Source organism: Melospiza melodia, chromosome Z (assembly GCF_035770615.1).
Source record: "Melospiza melodia melodia isolate bMelMel2 chromosome Z, bMelMel2.pri, whole genome shotgun sequence".
Classification (NCBI taxonomy): Eukaryota; Metazoa; Chordata; class Aves; order Passeriformes; family Passerellidae; genus Melospiza; species Melospiza melodia.
The window spans coordinates 32052626-32079979 of NC_086226.1; the positions used below are offsets into that span (position 1 = coordinate 32052626).

At 40.9% G+C, this 27354-nt stretch overlaps 1 protein-coding gene across 8 annotated transcripts in view; it reads left to right on the forward strand.

Moving 5' to 3' along the window:
• The first annotated feature begins 112 nt into the window (after positions 1-112).
• Positions 113-27354, forward strand: part of SNX18 (sorting nexin 18) — a 98494-nt gene continuing 71252 nt past the window's right edge. For 7 of the 8 annotated variants that reach the window (XR_010031117.1, XR_010031118.1, XM_063180045.1 and 4 more), the window contains exon 1: positions 113-1683. Coding sequence is in view for 6 of the 8 variants with exons in the window: in XM_063180045.1 (XP_063036115.1) it covers positions 138-1683 (1546 nt within the window). In the remaining 2 variants the exon portion in view is untranslated. Of the gene's footprint in view, positions 1684-18638; positions 21088-27354 lie in introns of those variants that run through there. The other variant, XM_063180044.1, reaches the window with a different exon arrangement.

A 27354-nucleotide genomic window follows, 5' to 3' on the forward strand; every position in this document is an offset into this window, starting at 1 on the left:
CGGACCCGCGCCGGGAGCTGCACCGGGCAGGCCGCCGACGGGACGAGGAGCCCGAGAGCGGCGGCACTCTTTGCGGCAGCCCCACCAGCGCGACGCGGTGAGGGGCGGCGGCGCAGCGAGCGCCCCGGTGGGCGGCGATGGCGCTGAGGGCGCGGGCGCTGTACGACTTCAGATCGGAGAACCCGGGTGAGATCTCGCTGCGGGAGCACGAGGTGCTGAGCCTGTGCAGCGAGCAGGACATCGAGGGGTGGCTGGAGGGCGTCAACAGCCGCGGGGACCGCGGGCTCTTCCCCGCTTCTTATGTACAGGTGATCCGCGCCCCCGCCGCCGAGCCGCCGCCGCCTGCCCGCTACGCAAACGTCCCCGTCGGCGGATTCGAGCCGCTGCCGCCCCCCGCCGCCTTCAAGCCGGCGGCGCAGCAGCCCCCGCCCGAGCCCTTCCCGCCGCCCCCCGCCGGGTATCCCTTTCCGCCCTACGGCGGCTCCTACCAGCCCAGCCAGGGCAGCGATGACGACTGGGACGACGACTGGGACGACAGCTCCACGGTGGCCGACGAGCCGGGCGCCCTAGGCAGCTCCTACCCCGACTACGAGGCGGCGGGTGGCGGCGCCCCGGGCCGGTACCGCCTGTCTACCCGCTCCGAGCCATCCCTGGGCCCCCGCGGCGCGGGGCACCCACCGGGACACCCGCACCCCCCCGGCGGCGGCGGCGCCGCCAAGAGCTCGGCCACGGTGAGCCGCAATCTCAATCGCTTCTCCACCTTCGTCAAGTCCGGCGGAGAGGCCTTCGTGCTGGGCGAGGCGTCGGGCTTCGTGAAGGACGGGGACAAGCTGTGCGTAGTGCTGGGCCCCAGGGGCCCCGAGTGGCAAGAGAACCCGTACCCCTTCCAGTGCTCCATCGAGGACCCCACCAAACAGACCAAATTCAAGGGCATGAAGAGCTACATCGCCTACAAGCTGGTGCCCAGCCATACCGGGCAGCAGGTGCACCGCCGCTACAAGCACTTTGACTGGCTCTATGGGCGCCTGGCTGAGAAGTTCCCTGTCATCTCCGTGCCACACTTGCCAGAGAAGCAGGCCACTGGCCGCTTTGAGGAGGACTTCATCTCCAAACGTCGCAAAGGCCTGGCCTGGTGGATGGACCACATGTGCAGCCACCCTGTGCTCGCTCAGTGTGATGCCTTCCAGCACTTCCTTACCTGTCCCAGCACGGATGAGAAGGCCTGGAAACAAGGCAAGCGCAAGGCTGAAAAGGATGAGATGGTGGGTGCCAACTTTTTTCTGACCATCAGTGTCCCCACAGGCCCTGGGGCCAGCCTGGACTTGCAGGAGGTAGAAAGCCAGGTGGATGGCTTTAAAGCCTTCACCAAGAAGATGGATGAGAGTGCCCTGCAACTTAATCACACGGCCAACGAGTTTGCCCGCAAACAAGTCACTGGTTTCAAGAAGGAATACCAGAAGGTGGGGCACTCCTTCAAGTGCCTCAGTCAGGCATTTGAGCTGGACCAGCAAGCCTTTTCAGCTGGCCTCAACCAAGCCATAGCCTTCACTGCAGAAGCCTATGATGCCATCGGGGACCTCTTTGCAGATCAGCCCCGGCAGGACCTAGATCCTGTGATGGATTTGTTAGCGTTGTATCAGGGGCATTTGGCCAACTTTCCAGACATCATCCATGTGCAGAAAGGTAAGACCCTTTTGTGTTTTCTGAAACAATTTAACTTTTATGTACCAGTGACATGCAACCGATATAGGAACCAGTGCCTAAATTTGCCTTGTGTCTGGCTTGCTGGCTTTGTGTTCAATCTTCCTGTGTTTGCTTAGGTAAACTCTCTCTAGAAATACAAAAAACACATCAATGAGAATTTTTATTATGTGCCAAAAGCCTAAACATAGTGGGGAGTTTTGTTAATCAGAAGTTGCTGTGTTCAGCTGCATATCTCTCAAAGTAACCACGTTGAACTAAACTGCCTATATATTAAAAATTATTTGGCTTGTTTACAAGCTGGAAATCAAGTGGTATGCAAACATCTATTACTCTGAGGTATGTGAGGTATCTTGAATCTTTTTCTGTTAGGTACTGAATATGAAGTAACATGATGATGCAGGTACTCCTCTGATTGGCCACTCTGTTCAAGGTGCACACGGAAGTGTGTGTTTTGCAGCGTCAGTCTGATGAGATGTTTAAGGCTGCTGGGGCATCTTTGTTCAGCCAGGTGTCCTGTGGTGTTTGTGAAATAGTAATGGTCAGCTACAGTGTTCTTAGTTGTTCAACCTTCACCTTTATTATCATGAACACATGCTGGTCACCTGTTATCCTTTCAGCATCTTTCTAGCTGAAACATGCTGCCCAACTTCAGATTGCTAGTTGTAAGGTACTTTGTGACTTGTCAGAAAGAAAGAAATTCAAAAATGAAAAAAAAGCTGCTGTATAACTAATGACACGTGTCCAGAGAAACAGAGGTTTGAAGTACTGTATATGAGGAGATGCTGCTGTTAAGTTATTGATAGTCATACATTCTTTACCATTGCAAGTAGGTAAGTCCATCATTAATTCTTTTTTTTGTTATCTTCCTTACCTGTAGTTTTCAACTCAAAGTTCAGGAGGGTGTGGGCCTTTCAGTTGTAACACCAAGGCCAATAAAACATCACATATGCTCTGCAGAAATGGTTATCCATAAGTTACCCAAGAAAATGCATGAGTTTTGTAGAAAATTATTTTGGAGATTAAATCCCAAGTGAATTGTCACTCAGAGCAAATCAGTCTTTTTGTCCTTACATGAAATTTCCAGGAGTTTTGCATCTAAAACAGTACACTAAGTTTGGTAAAAAGAGTTGGAAAAGTTTTTTCAACAGAGCAGAAAGACAGCTGTCTAGAGGTTATGCATAACTGGGAACATCTGAGGAAAGAGATTTGCTACAAAGTGCACAATTTGTTGTTATTTAAGAAAATAAGCTTTTCATAAAAATTGTATGCATCAAAGTCTGATTTCCATTATGCTGTCAAATATCAAAAATTGTGAGTGTAAACTTGAACAATCTTAATTTTATTTTGAAGAGGAAAGAGAAGTGTGAAGGTTAGCATTTGAGGATTTTCTTTGCTAGCTGCTGTGGTATTGTGTTTTGATAACAGCTTTCAAATATTTTAGATTTGGAGAGATGAGTGGCCTTGGCAATGCCTCCTGTTTGGGAGCAGAGCATGTTAAAGTGAGTTGTTATCTAAAAGGATTATCTGTAAGCTTCTGGAAAAAATAAAGGGACAGATACTTGTATTAGATGTGAAAATCCAGCATACTGTATATACTATTTAAATAAAATAGCCTCAGGCTTTAAGGTTATATGGAGGTCTTCACTGAAGTATTTTTGGAAACAAGCCTTTGAAGAGAGGACTGGGAATAATAAGATATGTGCTGAAACCATCCTTATTTCTTTTGTAGCTCTATTTGAATTTACGCTTACTGGTAAAATGTACTTTGCTGAACTGCTGAAGGTTCATGTAAATAATTAGAGCAGTGTATGAGCATGAAGTATGTAGAGTTGATTTTGGGCTAGGCACTGTCCTGGAGCGGATTGGAGAAATGTCCAGCTCCCCTGCTTGCAGCTGTTAATGCTCCAGCACCTCTGAGCTAGCACTGTGTTCACAGTATCATCCATGGCACACAGTAGTCATAGGAATATGGCAGGGGCTTCAGAGGGTGGTCTCTTGAGTGTACGTGGCCATGACAGGAACAGAGTTTTATGAGTTGTGTGGTTTTTGTTGTTTCTGTTACCAGACAGCAAACTAGACAAAAACCGAGAGTAATGTTTTGTGCTCCGTATTGCTGGTTTATTACTCTTAAAGGGTACTATTAAGAAGGTACAGCTTTTCAATGCCAATCTGTAAACTTCAGATGAAAATATGAACTGTTTGGTGTTCTTGCAACTTAAAGGCTTTGTTTTAAATTTACTGTCTGGGATAGTTGCCAATTTTGAGAAATAATATTGTCTCTATAGACTACACAAACATCTGTTTGTATAGTCAATAGCTATGAAACTGTGTTTGTGATAAGAAGTCATATGAAAAATAGGGTTGATATGTCTTTCTTCAAGGGTTTTATTTTCTAGTGAACAAGCTCATTAAGCAGTAAAATTACACCAAAGTGGCCTTAAAAGTTGCAGAAGCAGCAGCCTGATTGATACATTGTATAAATGGCCATGCCTTTAAAACTATGAACCCTGAAATTAGAAGCAGTACTCTTTTTTTGCTACATAATGCAAATATATTACTTACTTCTGATAAAACCCAAGATGATATTCCCTTGGATCTACAGCCAAGGCAGCTGTACCAAAGCTTGCCTGTGTCTGTGCATAGAGCTGGAGGACTATGAGTGTGAGAATGATCAACTCTCAACCCTCCCAGCTCAAGCTGGATCCCTGCAAATCTATGAGGCCTGATAGGATTCATCCAAGAATGCTCAGAGGGTGGGGTGATATCATTATGAAGCTCCTCTCATTGATTTTTGAGCAGTCTTGGAAATCCTAAGAGATCCCAGTTGACTGGAAGCTGGCAAACGTTGTCCCAGTTCTAAAGAAGAGCAAGAAGGAGGACCCCTTCCACAGGCCTGTCAGTCTGATGTCAGTGCCTGGTGAAGTTCTGAAGAACCTTATTCTGAGAGGTGTTGAAAAACACCTGAAAGACAATGCAGTCCTTGGTCACATCCAGCACAGCTTCATGAGAGTAAAATCCTGCTTATTGAGTCTTCCTGTTTTTATAACAAGGTAATCCACTAAGTTGATCAAGGGAAACCAACTGGTGTGATCTTTTTGGATTTCACTAAAGCTTCCGTTGCTCTCTCTCACTGTATCCTGGACAAAATGTCCAGCTGGACAATCACACCATGGGCTGGGCACAAAGGGTTACAGTGCATGGGGTGGTGTCAGACTGGGGACCTGTCACTGGGGGGGTTCCACAGGGCTCTATCATCAGGCCTGTGCTCTTTGACGTCTTCATACATGACCTGGACAAAGGATGAAAAGGAACAGTAAGTTTGCTGATTACCCTAAAGTAGAGGAGCTGCTGACTCCCTTGAGGGCAGAGAGACCATAAAAAATTAGATGGGCAATCACAAACCATATGAAGTTTAACAAAGGGAAGTGCCAGATTCTGCACCTGGCATGGGGCAGCCCTGGATGTACAGACAGGCTGGGGAACGAGAGGCTGGGCAGCAGTGCCATGGAAAGGGCCCTGGGGCTCTGGTCCATGGCAAGCTGAACATGAGCCAGCAGTGCCCTGGCAGCCAGGAGGGCCAAGCGTGTCCTGGGGGCATCAGGGACAGCATCAGCAGCCAGGCAAGGGAGGGGATTGTCCTGCTCTGCTCTGCCCTGGGGCAGCCTCACCTCCAGTGCTGAGGGCACTGCTGGGTGCCACAGTATCAGACATTAAACTACTGGAGAACATCCAGAGGAGGGCCATGAGGATGTTGAAGGTTCTGGAGGGCAAGCCTGATGAGGAATAACTGAGATCACTTGGTCTGTGCTGCCTGGAGGAGACTGAGGGGAGAACTCATTATAGCTTGCAACTTCCTTGTGAGATGAAGAGGAGGGGCAGGCACTGATCTCTGTGTGATTGATGACATGACCCAAGGGAATGGCCTGAAGTTGTGTCAGTTGAGGTCGAGGCTGAATATTAGGAAAAAGGTTCTTCACCCAGATGGTTTTTGGGCACTAGAACAGGCTCCTGTTTTGGAGATTTCCGTTTGGACAATTCCCTCAGGCACCTGGTGTGACTCTTGGCATGTCCTTTGTAGGGCTCAGTTGAACTCAGTGATACCCTGGGTCTCTTCCTACTTGGCATAATCTGTGATTCTGTAATTTTAACTGTCTTGCCCTGTTATGCTTTTGCTGTACTGCAGTTAGCTGAAGAGCTGCTGAATATGATTTCTGAATGCAGTTTGTGCTATGGACTGAGAACTCTGCATTTCTGAGGTTTTGTTTAAAAACTTTCTGCAACTTATGCAAAAAGAGCCACGGAGATAAAAGTTCCCCTATATGTGGGCTTTTTCTTTTTCTCTAGAATTATGAACCAAAGCCATGTAAGCCTTGCCATTGCTTTGTCTGCATCTAACCAAGAAAATGTGTTAACTGTTGTGCTTTTAATTGTTTTGGGATTCAGGTCTTTCTGCCTTCTATGCTGAGGATATCATATGTGATCTGATTTGTGTAATTTGTGTAAAACACATGTACCAACGGACTGTGGAAATATTTTCAACCTGTTAGCTATCTTACTAATATTGTTAATTGATATTTTATGAAATGGCAATATCTTCAATAGGAGATTTTACAGGATTCCTTTTCTTTCATCTTGAGTTCCTAGAGTTTAAGTAATTTTCTGCAGGAAGAGTTAATGTTCCGGCTACAGAAGAGACAGACAAAGTATTTGAACATTTCTGTACCACATGCCAGTCGAGGATCAACAGGTCAATGCTTTGAGACCTCTCTTGGTGTCTTGTGCACCCTAGTCTGGGTCTCGGATTCATTCGAATGAGTCCTACAGCAAAGAATGTGCCAAGTTGGAAACCCCACATTTCCATCTGGAAATACTTGGTTTGAGAGTCCCACTGAGGCTGGTATAGAACATATCAGTATCAAGGCATACATCCCTTACAATGACTTCTGTTCTATAGGTCTTATTTGGAAAATTAAGTGATTAGGGAGAACCAGTGCCTGGATAGGGTAGACAATGGGAGAGTGTTGTCTCAAGCTTCTAAATATCCCAATACTTTCGTGCATCTAGCCCTGAGCTCCTTGTAGGTAAATACTTCTGATGTGCATGCATGAAAAGATACTTGGGCATGTATGTGAGGTTTTTGGAATGGAAGGTACATATTGGACAGAAACACTTGTACACAGTTTTCTTTAGCCTCTGCCAAAACATTTGCAGAAGAGGGATATAAAGTTCCAGAGGTGCAAAACACTAAGCTGCATTTATCATTTTCTATTGCAGAACTGGTGTATGGTTCAAGAAATACTGGTTCCGTTTTTTTAATTTTGAGAAGCAAAGCAGCTTCCCATTTGTAATGGATAATACCTTCTCTTTTATGCATTTAAGGTCTACTTGGGGAAATTCCCTAGGCATTCTTGGTGAAATAATTTCTATGTATTAATTGCTAAAGCTTTGCTCAACTTGATGCAATCTTCCTACTTCTGTACAACACAAATGCTCGCTGCAGGCCCATGCAAGTTCAGAAAATTCGTGCACTTGTGGGAATTGGAGACAGTGTATGCTAGTGTCCTAGCTCATTCTTGTCTGGCTCTCTTGTCTTCATATTTGCTTTGTGAGGGTAGAGAAGTTGGCAGAGTTTTGGATATCTTTCTTTCAAGTTTTGTTTTAGGAATTACTATAATTGGCCTCTTGCAATTCATGAACATGGAGGAAGTACTGACTAACATGCTGTTTCATCTGTGCTTTCCAGATTTCTTCTCTCTTAACATTATGATGTTCTTATTTGAGAAATTTCTGGCTATGGTTTTTACTAAAGAGACCTGAAAAAGTGGTCTAAATGTTTCCTGAGATACAGGCAATTCCATTTCCTTTGCATGCCAGGATTTAAGAGAATTATTTTTAAAAACTACTTGAATGACTTACTGTTTTCTGATCACTGTTTGTGAAAAGTAAAATAAAGCAAATAGTCTTATTTACCTGAAGCAAACTTAATTCTAGACATAGGCTTTAAAGAATGCACTTGCTGTGTTTTTAGAATATTTACAAATATTACATATATGTTTTTATATGATTTACAAGACTGTAGGTAAAAAATCTATCTAGATGGAATTGCATCAAAATTTAAAGCACTGGAAAATCCAAACAGCACTGAAACCTGGAACTCTCTAACATTTTCAGCTTCCCCCCTCTCCCTCCTCCCGCCATGGAGAACTGGTATTGGAATTAATGAATAAATCAGACTGCTTAATATTGGCACCTAAAACTTTATATCACAGTATAAAAGCAGTGCTTTTCTCTTATGCTTGCTTCCTAAGCTCTTAAATTTGTTGTGCAGACAGGGTTTTTCTCATCACCGTTTTTCCTATTATCCACCTTGTAGGGTTTTTTCCTCCTCTGTCCCTCAGATGAATACGCTTTGCATGGGCTTCAACTCAGGGAGCTGCTGGGTAAGAGCTAGGCATGCAATCCTAGCCAGATGACCCTTGCAGCAGTAAAAGGAGATGGGTGTTTCATCTGTGTAAGAGCTTTGGTGAGAAAGGATGCTCCTGGATAACTTCTTTTTTTTGCCATGTCAGCCTCCCCATAGCTGTCACATGATGATGTAACACTGTCTGCTTGCTGCCGCATTACCCAATATTGTCTCACAATATTTGAACGTAACCTTAAGGAAATGGAGCTAAAATGTGAAAGAATCGTCACATTTAGAAACTGTATAAAATTACAGCTGCCTTAGTTTGTGTGTAGTCAGAGTCAGAGGACAGGAGTAATATTGAGCAATGCCTTTGCTTGAAGAAAATTAAAACAGTAAGAGGGGAAAAAAAAGGACTGCTATGCCCTGTCTATATGAAAGATAAATCGGTCTTTTTAATATATGATTAATTTTCCTTTTCCACTCCCTTACAATCTCTGTTGCTTTTTAAGGGAGTGAGATTCATGCTGTTGTGATGGGTTATTTTCCTGTTACCTTCTGAAACTGGTCTGGTATCATATGCTTTCAGTAACAGAGACATTTCATGGCTAATAACACACAAGTGGGTTGTTTTTTTCAAAACCTGCTGGTATCAGAGGAAGACTATAGCTGTTTCTTCTATGGGAGAGGCTACATGCATTACTGCACCAGAAGGTCTGTCCAGTCTACCCTGCTAGTCCTAACTGGAGAAGTTTTGATTGGAGCTCACACTTGTAGGTTTTCCTACAGGCAGTGTATATTTATTTAAATACAAATCTTCATCAGCTTTGTAGTCAGATCATAGAAAATGTCCCAATACTATGTGCTCACCACAAGTAGTAAGGCTTTATCCACTGGGAAGACTCAGTGAGCAACGAGCGAGTAGTACAACAGTATAGACATTGAAGAATTAAAAATTATACTGTAGAAAGAGGAATTCTACTTCAAAACCAAAGTAATGCCTTTTAAAAGACATATGGAGAATCTCTAGAGAGGGCTGGTTCTTCTGAAGCCCTGGGTGCTCCTGGTTTGGCTGATAGGGCTTCTATCCAAATATGGGAGACAAGATTTGGTAGACTGAAAATGGAAAGAAGCTCCCAGAGCTCTTCCAGTTCTTTGTTAGCACATTATCAAAACCAAACAAGTTGCCTAACTTTTTTAGTTTGTAAGTCACCTTTAGAACCTTTAGAACAAGGACATGTTTCAGCCTTTCCAGCATCTTTCCATGACTTCATTGTTAGACTTTGTTTGAGCAGTTAAAATGCCAAGTCAGTAAGCGCTGACTGTGTAAACTTAGCCAGTTGGCATCTTATGTATTTTAAATTTCCTGGTTCAAATAACACAGAATTTGAAAATTTTAATTGTAAAAATATGAAGTTACATTTGGCTGAGTTCCCAAACATGAGCCTTATCAGCAGACTAGAGCAAACAAATGGCACATGCTTTCTTATGTGGTCTTGTTTGTATCTTTCATAAAAGCCATGAGGACTTAAATAAAATGGAAAAAAACCCCAAACAACCCACCAACATTTAAACAATCTGTTCAGTTCTTGCCAGTGGCTTTGGGTTGTTATTGTAGCAGAACAGGAGGAAGTGTGATGTTTTCAGCCTTTGTTTTAAGTAGGTACACATAATGGGTGGACAGCTTCTGTAATCATGGTGAACTGAGCTGTGCTTTTTATGCCTGCATGCAGTTCATTAACAATGTGAAAAGCAGGTTCATCCTGTGATTCGGAGTTTACATTTCTTTGTTGTTCCATAGTAAAAGCAACTTACTATTCTGTACTATTCTGATTTTTTTAGAGTGTTTGTGATTTTGTATCTTTATATGCATGAATAGCTATGCTGCCTATAACTAGCAGTATACTAAAGAAATTTTTCTTTTAAATAATGTAAGTATAGCATTATATTAAAATTTTCACATGTTCTGCTTTTGTATTATTTAACATATTTTAATGGGTTACTTATAATGATGGCTTACCTTGTATGTTTCTTTCTGCTACAGAAATTCTACTTATTTTTGTTTATACAGAAACTGCAGAAAATGCAGTTTTTCAAACAAGAAAACTTATTTTTGTTCTTGCCGAGAAACGTTCAGAAATCTAAGAGAGGGCAGTTAAAGGGTAGTAGAATATCCAAAACCAGTATCTGCATTTCATTTGTATCTTGACTCTTTTTTATGAATTTATGTTAAACTGCCTATACATGTTTTATTTGCTCATCTTATGACAGTAATGGAGCTAAACAGATGATAGTGGACAAGCAAACACTGTAAGTTGTAGTTGTTCTTTGCTTCCCTTTTAGTCTTAACAGAAAACAACATCCAAAAGTAGGTGTTTCATTGTGCCCCAATAAAGCAGTGATGTAAGAGTCAATGGAACTTGAATTTATACTTACTTGTCTCAATAATAGTTGGATGTTGATACACAGTGTTACCTGGTTCCCCTGTCCATCCACTTCCCATGAATCTTACACAAATTTTTTTGTAACAAGGAAAGAAGTCAGCATTTAATGTAATAGTGCTCACATCCATTTTGGAGAGGAGGAGAAGGAGGAAACATTTCTGCTCATTCGTTGTTAACTATTTCTACTGAAAATTAATTTATTTTATCCATGGACAGCATAATTTCTGATGGTTGTTGTCTTGAAGTCTGCAGGATGAACAGAGCTTTTACAAAAGCTGTTAAAACTCTGGAGCACCTTTCTAACATAAAGTGCTTGTTCCTAGCATCCTAATGAGGAAAAATTCACAAAACGTGTGACAACTGAATTGTAATAGACCAACTCCAATTCTGGAAAAGCAGAGTAGTTCTGTATTAGAAAGCTTGTTGATGCCCTAGTTAGATGTAAACTAATGAGAAGTACTAAAAATGACTGAAAGGTTTCATCTTGGTACTTCTGCAAATTCCAATTGCCTAGGTTTTCAAGTGTGGTCCTAGAAAACATGACTGCCTTTCTAATGGGCAAATATATTGTGTTTCTGGTGACCAGTCTAGTTTATGTTTCACTCTTTTTGGTCCCCCTAGTCTGCACTGCCAGCTGAAACCACACCAAAGAAAAAGTCTTTTGAATGGTACGTGTGAATGCCAAAAAGTACAGAATGCCTTAGAACTGGGCAAACCCAGCATTAGTTAGCATTTGCCTCTCAGGCTGTGGTGCAAAATGTTATGTCTGTGATAACAGACAGCTGTACACATAGTTTAACTGGATTTTACAGTCAGTTTAAACATGCTTTAGTGTCTAAAATACGGTCATTTGTTTGCTTAGAAGACTGCTAGTGTACAATGCATCAGAAGATAACAGTTTTAACATCTCTGCATTCAACATTTGAATGGAAAATATTAATCACATTTTACACACTTTGTCTATGTGGCTACCTAGCATTATGTTTTGTTGGGTTTTAAAAAATGTTATTAATGGCATTATGTGGGGCGGTAGATGCATTAAAATGATAATTCTGTGGTGTTTCTTTCATTTACTAGCCCATGTTGCTCTCATTTTCTGTTTTCAACTCCTCCAAAAGCAAGCTATGGCATCTGCTCACATAGCAGCGTGGTGTACCATGGCCCAGCAAAACATTGGTACTTTAGATGCTACGCACCAAGGCTCATAGATTCCTCTGGGGTACTCTGGACCGAAAAGCACATTGACAGTTAGAGATTTAAATATTTTTTTAGTAGTGTGATCATTTTACACTCTCTGAACACGCACAGGTATGATTACAGTCCTTGTAGATTTGGGTAAATAAATCACCTTTTCTTCTGTGTACACGAACTGACAAATGTATGCTTAATGAGTCTAATCAGATCTTAATAATCATACTATTTAAAATTTAAAAAGATATTAGTTAGACTACCAGTCACACTGGTAGTTTTGAAGAAATGACATTTTACACTGTGTATTCTAGCATCATTGTTAATTTGGTTTATGTTAATTAAATGAATTTATAATTTAAGACCATCAGATGAGGTTACAGCTAATTAATGTCCTGAAATATCTAGCAAAGACTGTGTGAGCTGTTGAGTTGTGTAAATTAGGAAGCAACTTGATTTTTAACTGAAGAATGTGTTTTTTAGTGCCAGCTTTCAATAAGCTTTACAGCAGGGTAACTGAAAGAGCAAATAATTATGTCTGATTTTAATAATTCTGTAGTCAGTGTTGATCTAGATGTCAGCAGAGTGCTGTAATTTATAAACCTAAATTTACAGGATAGTACTATGCTGTTCTGGGCTTTTTTTGAGCAATGGGCAACAAAAAAAGCAAAGGGAAAACAAAGATCACTTCTTCAACTATTGTTAGGCTGCAGGTTCTAAAAGCATTATAGCCATTTTCATGTATCTACAAAAACCTCTATAATACTAAAGTAATTGCAGTTTGATGCATTTGAGTTTTATATTTCTGACATTTCACTTTGCAAAAGGGAATGTTGTTAAAGTGTTTTTGTGCCCTAAAGGAGAATGTCATCTTTTAAATGCAAAGACTGGGTTTGAAAACTATTGTCTTGGCACTTAGCAAAAGAAAGTGGCAGAATTTTGCCTTTGGTATTGAAAATCACTTGCTTCTTTTGGTGTTAAACTGTAATACTAGACTTTTTTAAAAGCAACTCATTCCAATATTAATAACTGTAATGGTACTTTTCCCCTGTCTTCTGGTTTTAATTTCAGGCAAATTCCTATTATGCTGCTTTCCATTATAAATCTTGGCCAGAAAATGTAAAGAATTTGCAGAATCTCAGTGTAGGCTTCTTTTGTTAATCAGTGTTCAGAGCATTCTTAAGAAAATAATCTGTCAGTGAGGCAAAATCTCTGTTCTGTTACTATTTCACTTTCGATTGAGAAGGAGAAGTTTGGGGATTTTTTCAGAGTTGGATTTCACACTATGTGTTATCTCATTGTCGTGGTTTGAGCACAGCTGGAAGCTAGGCACTGAGCAATTGCTCACTCAACCCTTTCCTCTCTCTCCCCCCACCTTAACCCCAGTGGAATGGGGAGGAGACTCGAAGTAAAATTTGTATGTTGGGATAAGAACAGTTTAGTAATTGATACTAAAGTAAAATGCAATAATCATGGTAATTAATAATAATGACAATAAAAAGGAAACAAACAGGTGATGTACAATGCGGTTGCTCAGCACTCACTGACTGCCAGACCCCCTCTCAAACCCAGATCTGCTGTGCTTCTGGGTAACCCCCCCAGTTTATATCCTGGGCATGGCTTCTGTGGAGTGAAATGTTCCTTTGGTCAGTTCCAATCACTTGCCCAACTAATGTCCAGTTTTCTTTTGTGCACCTCTTGACTGGCACATGGACTAGGAGGCAGAAAAGGAAATCCTTGACTCGGAAACATGCCATAGCAAAAACCCAAACATCAGCGTGTTATCAACACCATTCTCACTCGGAATCTAAGACACAGCACTGTAACAGTAGTGAGAAGACACTAACTCTACCCTAGCTGAAAACAGGACACTCCTAAAATGCTTCTGCAATTTCCCTTGTGTTGGAGCTAATGATTGTGTAACCTAGAGCTGACCCGGATCACATAGCTAAGCCAATGATAGAGCTAAGGCATCATCTCTCTCCCCAGGCCACTTGCATTCTTTTATTGGATTAGTCATTTGAGACATCTTGTAACAACATCTTTGCTAGATCTGGAGTAAGAGGGACAACAACGTAGACCAACTTGCTCTGGCAGCACTCTGCTGGATTAGAAAGAATGTTGTTTCCATGCACGTGAGCTACCTAGGGTTTGCTTTTTCACATCTTTAAGCAAAGATCTCTGGTTAAATGATTTCATCATTAAGTAAGGAAAAAGAAAATGTTTCTAGTCACATTATCTGCTTCTACATCTTTTTATGAAAGTAGCATCATTAATATGTTTATTTCCTTTTCCATTAGGTTTTAGATTTCTTGTAAGAAAAGTAAAGCTAAGGCAGTTGTTTGACAAGTTCAAAGCTCTCTCTTCATTAAAGTGCTTTGAAGGACACCTTATGCATCCTATTAGAGTATTTAATATGCTGGACATATGAATGGTGTGGAAACTATGTTGTTTTACCTTCTAGTAAGTAGTGCACTAAATGTTATTTTATAGCGTGCTGGTAATGGAAAGATGAAATATTTATTGCATAGATAAGTTTATTGGCACAAGATTTCTGAGGTACAGCTGCTGAGAGATCATTTAAAAATGTATTTGCTCTGTTTTAGTGTAATTTATCACTGTGAAAGAGATACTTTAATAGCTGCAATGATAAAGGCATTACAATCATGGGGTATAAAAACATAACCTGCTGGCTCTTACAAGTGGGTGAGTTTTCAAGTTGAATATTTTGAAGTGAGATACTGAAGGCTTTGATATATTGCTGACTTAATGCATTCTTGAGATTGACAGTGGATTTCAGACCCCAGTAAATTCAGCTGGTGCTTAACACTGCTTCAGATGCTGTATTTAACAGTGTTGAACTGATGCTTCTTTGTGTTTCATCCATGTGCAGCATTACTGTATGCAGTTAAATTGCTGCTGCTACAGCAATGTACTGTTTGTGTTTTTTAAGAATGGAGCAAGCCCTGCCATGAAACAGATGTCATTGTGGTAAACATTGTGCAAACAGAGAGCAAAAAAAGGGGTCCTGCCCTGAAGAATTCTTTGTGTGGATTAGTAGCTTTGGACACAGCTGATGTTTCACTCCTATCTGTTGCATGCAGCACTTGAGAGCTGATGTTTGGGTGTTTTGAGAAGAGGTGGAAAGGGAAAGATGATACATCCTTTGCAGGTATCACTGCTCTTTGGAGTCTGATTGCATGGGCTTGTAGGCACAGGACAAGCCTGCCTTCCTAAGGAGACTAAGGATTTGAGTGAAAAGCAGTCTGGATTGCAATCTGCAAGAAAGGAACCCCAAAACTTCTGCCTTCTGGCCACACTGAGGCTGCAGCTTGGACTTGGAGATGCATATACATCAGCATGGGTTCACAGGAGTACACCTGTACTAACTGTATGGAGGGAAATTGAGTATATGTATCCAAACCCATCCTTATCTGACACATCACACAATCTCAAAACATTTGTTACTGGAATAAAACTGCAGATGATGTGAAAATAGATTGCTTGACCCAAACCTAAGTGCTTTTGGGTTCGGGATATTTTCTTTTCCTGAATGTGTACAACTCCTTCTACCTCATAGCAATCTCATGTTTGCATGAGTAGCTTACTGTCTCAATACACTTATTTTTTCCTCATAACTCCTTAGCACCGATTTAAGTTGCTGCTAGTACACTGTTTTATGGCTTGAAATTACTTATTTCTATTGAGAACTCTGCATTGTTCCTGTTTTCTTGGCTTCTAGCACAATACACTAGCACTAATTTTGCTAGCATGAATGTTCCTTGTTGAATGTGTTTGTATCATCTTGTGCTGTCTAATTTCATATTTCAAAACAAGAACTGAAATCTGAATCTCTTTTAAACCCCTAGCTGCAGTGAGTATAGGAGTCTGTTTACTGTAAGGATTTGGGCAGTGACAAACAGCATTCATATAAGCTTTTCCCCACCTTTAAGAACAGAAATAGATGTGGCACAGTTTTTTTGCATCATTTTTAATCCAGGCCCTCTTCACTTGTTGAAAGCTAGTCCCTATCACTGGGAAGTGACTCTGACAGAAGGTCTTCAAATGCATGAGCAAGATTGAACAGAATCTGTACATATGGATCTAAAAAAAAGCCCAAGAATTTATTTTTATGTATTCCATCCCTCTGGGAACAGTGCACTGGTATATATTTATCCCAGGCATGTACTCTGCAGGAGACTTCCTTGCGGTAATATGCATTGGGAGGTGACTCCTTCTGTTTCTTCTTCCTTAAATAAGTTTTAGTCTTTTCTCTGACTGCTGTGATTCAGCCTTCTTTTCTTTTAAATGCATCTTCCTTTTTTTTTTTGTTGTCCAAACCAATACTAGGTATTCACATAATTAAAATCAGAAGCCAGGATCAATCTCTGCAGGTGTACTTGTAGGCCAGTGGGCCTTGCTCCCAGCAGTGTCGCACCCCAGGTGGCAGCAGGAGCTGTGAGGTGCCAGAGTGGGCGCTGAGTGGGATGGATCAGTTGGTGAGGGTGGAGCTGGGGGAGCTGATGGTCTGCAGCCTGGCTGCAGCAGGTCCAGAGTTGTGAGCTGGGAGTCCTTAAAGGTTACCATCACCTACTGAGGCATTTCTGCGCAAGAACCCTTCTCTTCACGAGGGATATACACAAGGGGCTGCTCTCCACTTCCTAATTCCCTGTCTTCTGTTCACTGTAGGATGAATCATTGAACCTTCCACGTGGAGAAATCTCTATTCCCGCTCAGGGTCTTGCTCACATAGATCAAAGTACAAGAAGTGTAGATTATGGAAAGGTGTTTGGAGAAAAATGGGCAATTTTTTGTTACTTAAGCTGCTTTCAAAGCCATGAAAACTAATAAGTTTTGTTACTTTGGATTTGCTAAGCTAAGTCTTGCAAATGTCAGTAGATGCTGAACAGCTTAAAAATGACATTTTAAAACAAATAATTTCTTCTTAAAGAAAAGGACGTGGTTTTAGGTGTTTTTCTCTGTGTTTAGGGAGAATTCTTTGACTGTCCTCAAATAAGATAATATTATCCCTCTATAGAGTTATTTTAAGATTAATTATATTACTAATTCTCAGGTATAATTAAAAGTTTAATTTAAAGGCGTTAAAAAAAAACAAACAATAAAGTAAAGCTTTATACTAAAGCATATGTATGAGCTTTGTCATATATTGCTGACATCTGGTTAAAGTCTGTCCAGGTTTTAAAAGTAATTCCACTACAGGGCCAGTATGATCCACATGCATTAACAGAGCAGTGTTAGTGATTGCACCGTACTTTCCCCGCTGGATTGCTTCACTAATTATAAATCTTTCTCTTTTATTTTTGATAGCAAAAAATACATAATATATCTTGTCTGGAGAGCAGTTGTGTTTGGTAGGGTATGTTTTTTATTGATGTAAAATAATCTGAAGATTATACATGCTTCATAGCATACTTACGCTTTCAGCTGCTGATGCTGTGAATTTCAGTATTACTTTTTCAGTCTGGTCATTTTAGAAATAACATCTAAAGCTGTTTCCCACATCACAACTGAAGAATTGTCATGTTTATTTAACCAGCTACATCTGGCTTCCAGTAAGTCCCAAATTTCAGTTTTTCACAGCTGTGCATAGATTCCTGTCATGCCCACAGAGCACAGAAAAAATTTCGCTAAGCCTAAATTTGTTGAAAGAAGTGTTCTTCTTGTAGGAGAAGGGATTAAGTGTTTTTCAGATCATACCCTACCTCACAGATTTCTTATTCCTTAGAGGACAACATACAGATCTTCTGGCACAGTGTCACTGCCAGCACCACTGCATGTGGAAAAGGTTTTTTCAGTGATGTTTTTGGAGCCAGGCTGGAGATGATGAGGTTAATCAGCAGAAGCAGCCAGTGCCAAGCTCTTAGCCATCCCACTGTTGTGCCATGGGAGCCAGGAAGGTGTGGAACACTGCTTCTGCCTCGCAGCCCCCAGAGACAGAGACTGCCCTTGGCCTTCAGGCAGCGTGCTGTAGTCACATGTAAGAAGTGTAATCTGATAGGAGAGTTGCGACATTACAAATATTTACAGGAACAAGAATGTACTGAGATGATAAAAGCTGTACTAGTCTGATTTGGTTTAGTTATATGAATAAAATAAGGCAAAGAAGTTGATCTGTGGGAAATGGAGTCCAATATGAATGACTTAAGATGGCTCTGCTTTGGGTAGGGTCTGTTTTGGATGATACTTTGCTTTTGTAGGATGTGTGTGCCTTCATTAGCTATTTGGAGAGGGAGGATTGTCAATTCTGTAACTCTGCTTTTCTACTACGTTTTATAACACTGTATAAGTGTAAAGTCTGCTTGGGCATCTATGATTTTGAGATAAGCTTTTAGATTCTCTGGTAATCAATAATTAGTTTTGGAGTATCTCTGGTGTAAAAGCAAAAACATGTCTTGACAAGATTTTGTGTATTAAGATTTGCTTTTGACATTTCACAAGGATTGGGAAAGGGATATTTCACATAGTCCAGTTCTTAACAAGGTTATTTTTCTGGTATTTATGTAGGCTTAAATTTTGATCTGACTAGTTTTCTTGGGCTTTCACTACTCTTCTACTGGTATAATGATAATATATTCTCAGAAGACACCATCTGATTTTTAAGGTTGTAAAATAGGATTTCTAGTAACTTTAGTACGCTTGAGCCTTAAAAAAGTATTGAGTTTTATTTTTTACACAGGATCCACTGGTCTGTGATTTTTCTTACATTAAAAAGCATTTGTTTTATTGTCTTTCATTTACACATGTCTGTGCACACCTGTAAATACACTGAGAATAAGTCTTATACAAATCCTTGTTGTTATTAAATCACTTGTTAAAGTTCAGTAGTCAAGTCTACATGGTCCTCACAGTTCAACTGTTTCATTTTGTTCTTTACACAGGAGCCCTTACCAAAGTAAAGGAGAGTAAGCGGCACGTGGAAGAGGGGAAGATGGAGCTCCAAAAAGCTGAGGGCATTCAAGAACGTTGTAACATTATTTCCTTTGCAACCCTCGCAGAAATTAATCATTTCCACAAAATTCGTGTGAGGGACTTTAAATCACAGATGCAGCATTTCTTGCAACAGCAAATACTCTTTTTTCAAAAAGTGACACAAAAGCTAGAAGAAGCTCTTCACAAGTATGACAGTGTTTAGTCCCTGATTTGTGGACTTTGCTCAGCATGAACGTGACCCAGGCAGCAGAGCAAATGCTGCTGAAGAGCTGCTGCCAGTGGTAGATGGCGGTACAAGGATGGGTTTGTGTTCACCTGGAACCCAGGTTTAATCTCTGATTATGTAGAAAGGAAACAGTTATAGGGCTATGTAGTAGAAACAGTACCACGCATTGTAACTAAGTTATACTGTGTATGCCTACACCATTGTAACTTTTTTGAAATAATGAGTATACTATTTGCCTTATTGCTTTTTGAAATACGGTATCTTAGTGCATACTTCATAGACCTCAAAGCCCTTTGGGTATTTAAGGAAGTTGGCTAGATAAATGCCTGCTTCAGATGCCTTTTTACTTTCCTAGATTTGGATTTCCTAAATTCAAGCAATTCTCTGTTTACAGACTCCTACTAGAGCAGCTATGTGATTCTGTGCCTTTAGACTCTATTTTTCCTTTTCTAGTAAGTCACATTTTTTGTGATTAAATGAATGAAGGGTTGGTGCCTGTGACAGGAACTGATGATGAAACCTCACATTGACTGGAAAAAAATTCAGCTGCCATCCAGTTTGCATAGCAAGTACTTTCTTACAACGAATGTTGGCTCAAAAGGGAAAAGTTAAATTTATTCACACTTTCCCTGGAAATCGAGACTACTTGTTAAATGTACTAGGATGTTAAGCACATGTACAAAAATACACCACTTAATTCCCTTTCTGAAAGAAATAATAGTAAGGGGTGAGGTTTTTTGGTGTTTTTTGTTTGGTTTTTTTGGCTTTTTGTTGTTTTTTTTTGGTATACAGCATTACTGTAAGTAGAAAGTTGAAGAGCTAGCCTAATAAAAATTACATATATCAAGGGGATATTAATGCAAGCTATGTGGCTGCAACATTTTTTTTAAGTTTCAAATTATTTGCGCTTTGTTCAGTTGCTGATTTCAGTTTAACTTCAGACTTGCATCTGCACTGCCGGTTGTCTGAGTTTAAACTCCACTGTGATTCATTAGTTTACTAAGGAAAAAGTTTTTGGGGATTATCAATAAATAAATTATCTGAAGGCTTGGCTGAACTGACTTGGAAAACAGGTGGCATTTTTATGTTTGTAACACTCAAGAATTAACAATTGTCTTAATTTTTGTAGAAATATTTTTGACAAGCAGGGTGCATTTATAGATATGTAAACACTATCTTTTAAAGAGGTTTATGGCTTATTTCCCTTGAATTAAGTCTGTATTTCTTGCCTATTGATTTCCTTCTTATAAGTCAGTATGAAAGAGGGGTTTTGTTTATCCTATCTTTTCTCTCCTGAACAAAAATAAGAAAACTTTGCAAGGAAGCAAAATGTTTATTTTTTGTTTAATTACATTAATCAAAAATAGCTTAAACAAATGAAAGCCTGGAAAAGGAAGTTGAGCAACAGTTACAGTTAAGTACAAATCATTCCTCACCTATGCAGCAGAAATGTGCAGTTCTTTCAAATGATCATGTGAGGTTTTATAGTTTAACCCCACACCTCTCTTTCAGAGGAATAACTGAGGAATGTAGTTTTGGCTCTAAGATTCACCTCCAAATTTTTGGAGATGGCTGTTTTGCACAAGCTGTGTTTGGTGGTGCTTCTAGTACACGCATAAAGCAGTAAAATATAGAATAATGAAGAGGGGAAGGCAAGTATTTGTAAAAGAAAGGACAATCAGTGAGGAAAGACTCCATTTCCAGCCTGTTGAAACAGTTCTGCAAACAAGATTGACCATAAAATAAGGACCACAGTCATAGAGCTGAATTGTTCTTTACCTTCCTCATGGTGTCTCATTCTACATTCAAAACTTACCACTTCCCCTAACAACTCTTTCCAGCAGTACTCCTACTTTCCCATACATCATTTATTTATGTGACAGAGTCATGAGCTAGGTTTAAGCTGAGTTCCATGGCTAATGTTTGCTTAAGCCACATACTGTTTTACTAAATGTCTTTACAGTAATTAGATCAGACTATAATCAAGCTGATTCTGTGTGGAGGTATTAAGACCTGTTCAGAAATTGATCTTGGTTCAGTAGAAGTATTTTAGGAGGCTGGTATTAATGACATATTCATGTCCAGGAGGAAATTAAGCTGTGATATGTATTCATACAACGTTATCAAACAGGTACAGTTTTCCCTAATAAACTGTCATGGCCTTCACCTTACTTTCTCATTTGTGAATTTATTTGAGTACAGGAAAAGTGAGTGTAGTAATTGGTTAAATTTGATGTACCAGAAAATTTTGGTTGGAATCCTGGTTTAAATTATTGCAGGGTACAGAAGGGTTCTGGTCTACATCTATATTAGCGTTTTCTTCTTTTCCTCAGTCATTGTAGAGTTGAACTGGCTGACGGGTGGAGCACAAGGAGTTGCAGTAAAGGGTGTTGCATAAGGCTGGTGAATGGTCACCAGTGGGGTTCCACAGAGCTCCATCTCAGGCCCCTTGCTCTTCACTGTCTTCATAAATCACTTGGACACAGAACTCAAAGGGGTACTAAGTTTGATGATGAGGCTAAGATGGAAGTGACTGTGCATGCCCTTAAAGGCAGAGAAGCCCAACAGAGAGATGGACAATTCAGAGGGCCAGGCAATCACCAACCATGTGAAGTTCAACAAGGGCTGGTGCCAGATTCTGCACCTGGCATGGGGCAGCCCTGGATGTACAGACAGGCTGGGGAACGAGAGGCTGGGCAGCAGTGCCATGGAAAGGGCCCTGGGGCTCTGGTCCATGGCAAGCTGAACATGAGCCAGCAGTGCCCTGGCAGCCAGGAGGGCCAAGCGTGTGCTGGGGGCATCAGGGACAGCATCAGCAGCCAGGCAAGGGAGGGGATTGTCCTGCTCTGCTCTGCTCTGCCCTGGGGCAGCCTCACCTCCAGCGCTTGGGGCACTCCTGGGTGCCACAGTATCAGACATTAAACTACTGGAGAACATCCAGAGGAGGGCCATGAGGATGTTGAAGGTTCTGGAGGGGAAGCCTGATGAGGAACAGCTGAGGTCACTTGGTCTGTTCTGCCTGGAGGAGACTGAGGGGAGACTTTGCTGTGCTCTTTAACATCCTCATGAGGAGGAGGGAGGGGCAGGCACTGATCTCATCTCTGTGGTGACCAGTGATGGGTCTTAAGGAAATGGCCTGAAGTTGTGTCAGGTGAGGTTTAGGTTGGATACCAGGAAAGAGTTCTTCTCCCAGAGGGTGTTTGGGCACTGGAACAGGCTTCCCAGGGAAGTGGTCCAAGCACCAAGACTGACAGTTCCAGAAGTGTTTAGACAATGCTCTGGCATATGGTGTGTCTTGGAGATTCCTATTTGGAGTCAGGAGTTGGACTTAATGATCCTGACAAGTGTCTTCTAGCTCAGCATGAGTTTATGATGCAGGGTGCCTGCATTCTATTAATGCTTGCTGGACTGTATAAGAACTATAGTATTAATTGAATTTGGACCAATTATGACACTGACTACTTATGACTGACTGACTACTGAGTGGCGTGGTCTGGGATCCAAGTGTACTCTACAGTAATGTGAATGTATATTGTGTGGGACTATGGAAGCACCAAAGGAAATCTAACAATTTGAATAAATAAATGTGAAAGAAAGCAAATTTGCTCTGTATCACAAACCCTTTTGTTTCATGTGATTCATGTAATTTGTTTTCAATGCATTGCAGTTATTGTGTTGGTAAGTAGTAAGAATCTAGTGTGCTTGTTGGGGTTTGATATCTGCAAGAAGATCCACTGAGGTATTAGTTTGTGTTTAAGTGCTGAATCCTGTGAACCCTGGAATGAACCCTTAATTATGTACTTAAAATCACCAAAAAGTGGAGAGTGAATAATATTTCTGTTCAAATTGTAGGGTTTACAGTTAGAAATTAGCAACGTACTAAAATTATTAGATGTTTGATTCCTATCCCTTTTTTTTTGTGATATTTGCAGAAGAGAGTTACCCCAATGATTTGTGCATGTTCTCTACACTCTTGTTGCAAATAAAATTGGTTTGGTTTTAGAAAACCTTAATCAGCTGCCTGCACTGAAAATGCCGACATTACTTGGTGAGGCACAGGTATCTTTTTGGTGAATTACAACATCTGGTTGGCAGTACCTGATTATTTTGCCAGACCTTCACCATTCCAGCTAGCATCTTCCTTGCTGGTTGTCTGCTGCAACCTGAATTCTTCTGGGAAGCTTAAGTGAGAATTGCTCAGCTATTTCTCAAAAGGAGTTCATAAAAAATTTTCAAAAGGGTGTTTTTAAATTCTGTAAACAGTTTGGCTGGAAATCTTTAGTTCTTTGATACTTTGGAGGAAGGAGTTGATATTTGGCAGACTCGTTATCTTTTACAACCTTAGATGTGCTTTCTGCACAGCCTGTGAAAATTTGTCCATCTATTTCCAAGTTTTACCAAAGTTTTTCTGGGACATGCAGTTTTGACAGATGAATTTTCTGTAAGTCCCTTTTCCTCCAGGCAATCTTGATTCTAACCTTAGTCAGCAGCAAGTGAGGCTTTGACTGTAGTTTTTTTCCCCTACATTCAGAGGAGCTGCACCTCTCAGGCCACAAGCTGAGCAAAGAAGCTGTCGATAGGTGCTGGTGGCTTTTTGGGCCTGGCCACGGGAGAAGAGGAGCAGCAGCCTGGAACACAAGCTGGATGTTGTGCCTGGCAGCTACAAGAAGGTGGATGTCAGAGACAGCTGAAGAAGAACATGAAGATAAGAAAATGGTGAGGAGAGAAGGCCCTGTGACTACAAAGGCCTTTTCCTCCAGTGCCTGATGAATGCCTTGAGCTTCCAAAGTATCCAAGACTTTTGCTGTTTCTAAATAGCCATCATGAGCAGGCAGAAAATGGGCAGCTTTAGTTCTGCTTGTGGTGAGGACAGCAATGTTTTGTTTCCATCATTAGAAGTTACATTCTTTGCTCAGTGGTCTCGTGGGCAGCTGAAAACTGTTGAAGAACTGTAGGTTTTGGGGCTGAAGGAGATGCCATAATTCAGGCCCAGTCAGGCAGCACGGTAGATGTCGGTGTGGCCTCATGCGTTTCATCACACACCTTTTTTCTTGGGAAGAGGAGATCAGTTTAGGAAATTGTGCACATAAGGACTTCTGTATTAAGGAATACTAAGATTAATCATTCAGGGGAAAAAAAAAAAAAAAGAAAAATTAAAAATATTTCAGCATTAAAATTGCCTGTGGTAACTAGTATATCAAGACACCTCATGGGACATTTGCACTGTTTCCCTGCCTGATTAAGTGCACATGATATAAAGCATTGTGCTAATCAGCTTAAGGTCTTTCAGAGAGGTTGTTGTCTGGCTAATTCTTACTTCTTTTTCAGCATCAGTTGTACTCTGCACTGTGAGAAAGTCCAGGGGAGTGAAGATCAGGTACAGGTGGCTGTCAGCCTGCAGAGTGGTGTTCAGAGAACTTGACTCTGTTCCTGTCTCCACCCAGGCTCTATGCAATATAAGCCATGTGAGATAAATCATTTATATGCTCTCCATTTTGTGTAGGCTTGAGTTTAAACCCAGGAGTTACACCGAACAAGGTGCTTGGAATTCACAATTTTCACTGAAGGTTATACACATTGTGCTTTGGATAAAGGAAATACTTCAAATGCAGAATTGTCTGGAAAAAAATAATCAGGTATTCATTTCTTTGAGTAGACTTGCACAAGTTGGAGAACATTTGTAATCCATTAGCAGCAAAAGAGGAATAGTAAACCCAGATCATATTGTTGGAATGTTGCAAATGTAAGTATAATCTCCTTGAAATTAGTGTTCAGATATTGATTTATTTTTAAAAAATCCCTCCTGAGAAAATTAATATTTTACCTTCAGTATGATGTGTGAGTATTATTTAGGAAATAAGAGATGGGGCCACATGTTGAGTAGCAAGGATTCTCAGTCAGGTACTGTTCATTCCATTAATAGAATGATAAAGGCCTTCTGAGATGAATCATAGAGTGATCATTTGGATGTATATTTTGGATGTATATTCACAGGAAAGCAGAATTAGCCACATGGACTAACTTACTTCTGTCATTTCCTAAGGCTTGAGATGCTGCCTCGTAATTCCATAATTTCTCAATGTAACACAGTGCAGTATAGAATCTGTTGCACATAGAAAAGTAAATTGTGTAATATATGTAAGTAATGTAATTTCTATATACTTCAGACTCATGCGGTTGACAGCAAAGCTCAGACATGCCCTGAGTTAATTTAAATACAAATTAGTAATAGATACAGTAAAAGTTAATTTTCTAAAGTTAAAAGACATCTCCTGTACTGGCTGATAGACTTGCCACTTAATTTGGTCCCACTTTGAAATCAATGGGATTTTTTTTGCTTGACTCCACTGGGAAGAATATCAGGCTCAGTGAGTTGAAATTACAACCCTCCATCAACCCAGAAGTGTTCAGCCCAGACTATTCCCCTTCTCTGCTCATTTACAACTGAATTTAACATACAGAATTTTGAAGTTGCCTGTCAAAAAGCTCTATCCTGCAATTTTAATCAAAACCATCCCCTATTTTGGGGAATATAACATTATCATTTGAAATGAAGAATGATACTGCTTTTGGTTTTAAAAGACTTTTCCAAGGAGCATGAAAACCTTCTGCAAGAAGATAAAATCAGGAATTTTGAATTTCATCTTTTCTCTCTTGAGTGTTTTAGCTGGCATTAACAACTATTTTTTATGGATAAAATAATGCAGGGGAAAAACATCACATAAATACATTAAAAATTTTAGAGCTCAGTGAGACAGTACAAAGTTTTATTTGCAATGAGTTAAGGTGACTGTATTTCTGTTGGTACACCCCATGCTATTTTTAAAGATCTTTTCTTTGCAAAAAAACCTAGAGTCAGTTCTTTAATTAAAAGTGAAGATGGTGAAATAGTGTTGAAAGAGTATCCTCCCTTCAATTTCGAGTCACTAGCCCTCAGGTAAGAGTTGCAGGAGACATTTAGTTCTTCCGCTGTCCTTGAGGGGCACTTGGCTGGCTCCCTGTCCTGCAGGAGGCTGCCGCACCCATCACCTCCACCCCAGTGCTTCCTAATGTGACTGGGGAAAGAGCTGCGAACAGCAGTTCAGTTTCAGAGACAATTTCTGGTTCCAAACACGTGAACGATGTTGCAAACCGCACTTGCAAAATGATAATTGTCAGTGTCCCCCAGTGCCATCCTGGCAGGGTGCTGCCACGTTCAGTATTTTTCTTTTTGCTTTGCTTAGAGAAATTGCAGGCAAGATGACTACCCCAATTTTTAAATCAAAGGAATTTAGGACCATGCTGCATGCTGTGACAATTGCTGTGTCAAATCTGTGCCAGTGCTTATCTATCAAGGGTAGATTTAATTTCATATAATTGTAAGAAATACAGAAAGAGTTTTTCAGAGCTTTAGTAAGCATTGGCAAAACTTTGTTTGCTTGCATCATTGTTCAGGATCTGTGAAGCAAGCTTATCAGAGGTAAGGTCCCTGCTGTCAGACTGTGGTACCAGGTTTGCTTTGTGCCCATGGGTAGTTGCTGTGTAGAAACAGTCTGTCCAATAGATTAAAGCAAACCTGACTCAGTGTGCTAATGAAGAATTGCTAGTTGGTAAGAAAAGCATACCTTTTCAAGCTCAATTACCTTCTCTGGGACAGTCTTTAATTTCAAACATGCGGTAGTATTCAGTTTCTTTTCTTTTCCTTGCTGCTTTCTCTGTGGGAGTCACTTGTGAATAAGCATGGACAGCTGCTCTCAGACAGCCCGGACTGTTCCGTAAGCAACATCCATTCAGAAGCTGTAGTTGAAAGGCAGCTGTATCTCTGCTTTAGGGTAAATGATGTGGCAAGGTGCCTTTAAGCTCTGTTTTGAGTGACATGAAAGTCAGATGGAAAACTGAAGTTATGATGATACGTGTTAAACCCTGCATAAGGATGTGGCCAATTCATCATGCTGCAGTGGTGAGCAGCTCAGTGGTGAGCTTGTCCTGTTCTGCTGGTCTTTTCCCCCAGGTGGTTGTCAGCAGCAACACTTCATTCTTGCAGTGTCTCAAATAGGTAAGTTTCTGGGCTCTGCTGTCCATACCCCCACAGCACATGCAGTGACAAGGAAATGTGTCTCATTTCAAGAACTGGTTGCTCACACTTTGGGCCGCAGTTAAGGAGCGTATTTGGTTGAAGAAGTTGAGAAATATGAATCTCCCAGTGCCTGGGAGTGGGGAGGAAGGAGTTTTAACTGCTCACAGTAGTAACCAGATAAAGGGCAGACTCTACACCTTGCAACATTGTTCAGTGTATCAGTGTGGTAAGGAAAGCCTGTCTGGAACTTGTTTGGGCAGGAAGATGAGAAGGAAGGGGGAAATAATTGTCTCTTTCCTCATAGCCCAAGTGGAGACTGTGGAGCTGTTTGTTGACAACCAAAGAGAGAAGCTGAAGGATGCTGCAGGTTTCCCTTTGGATC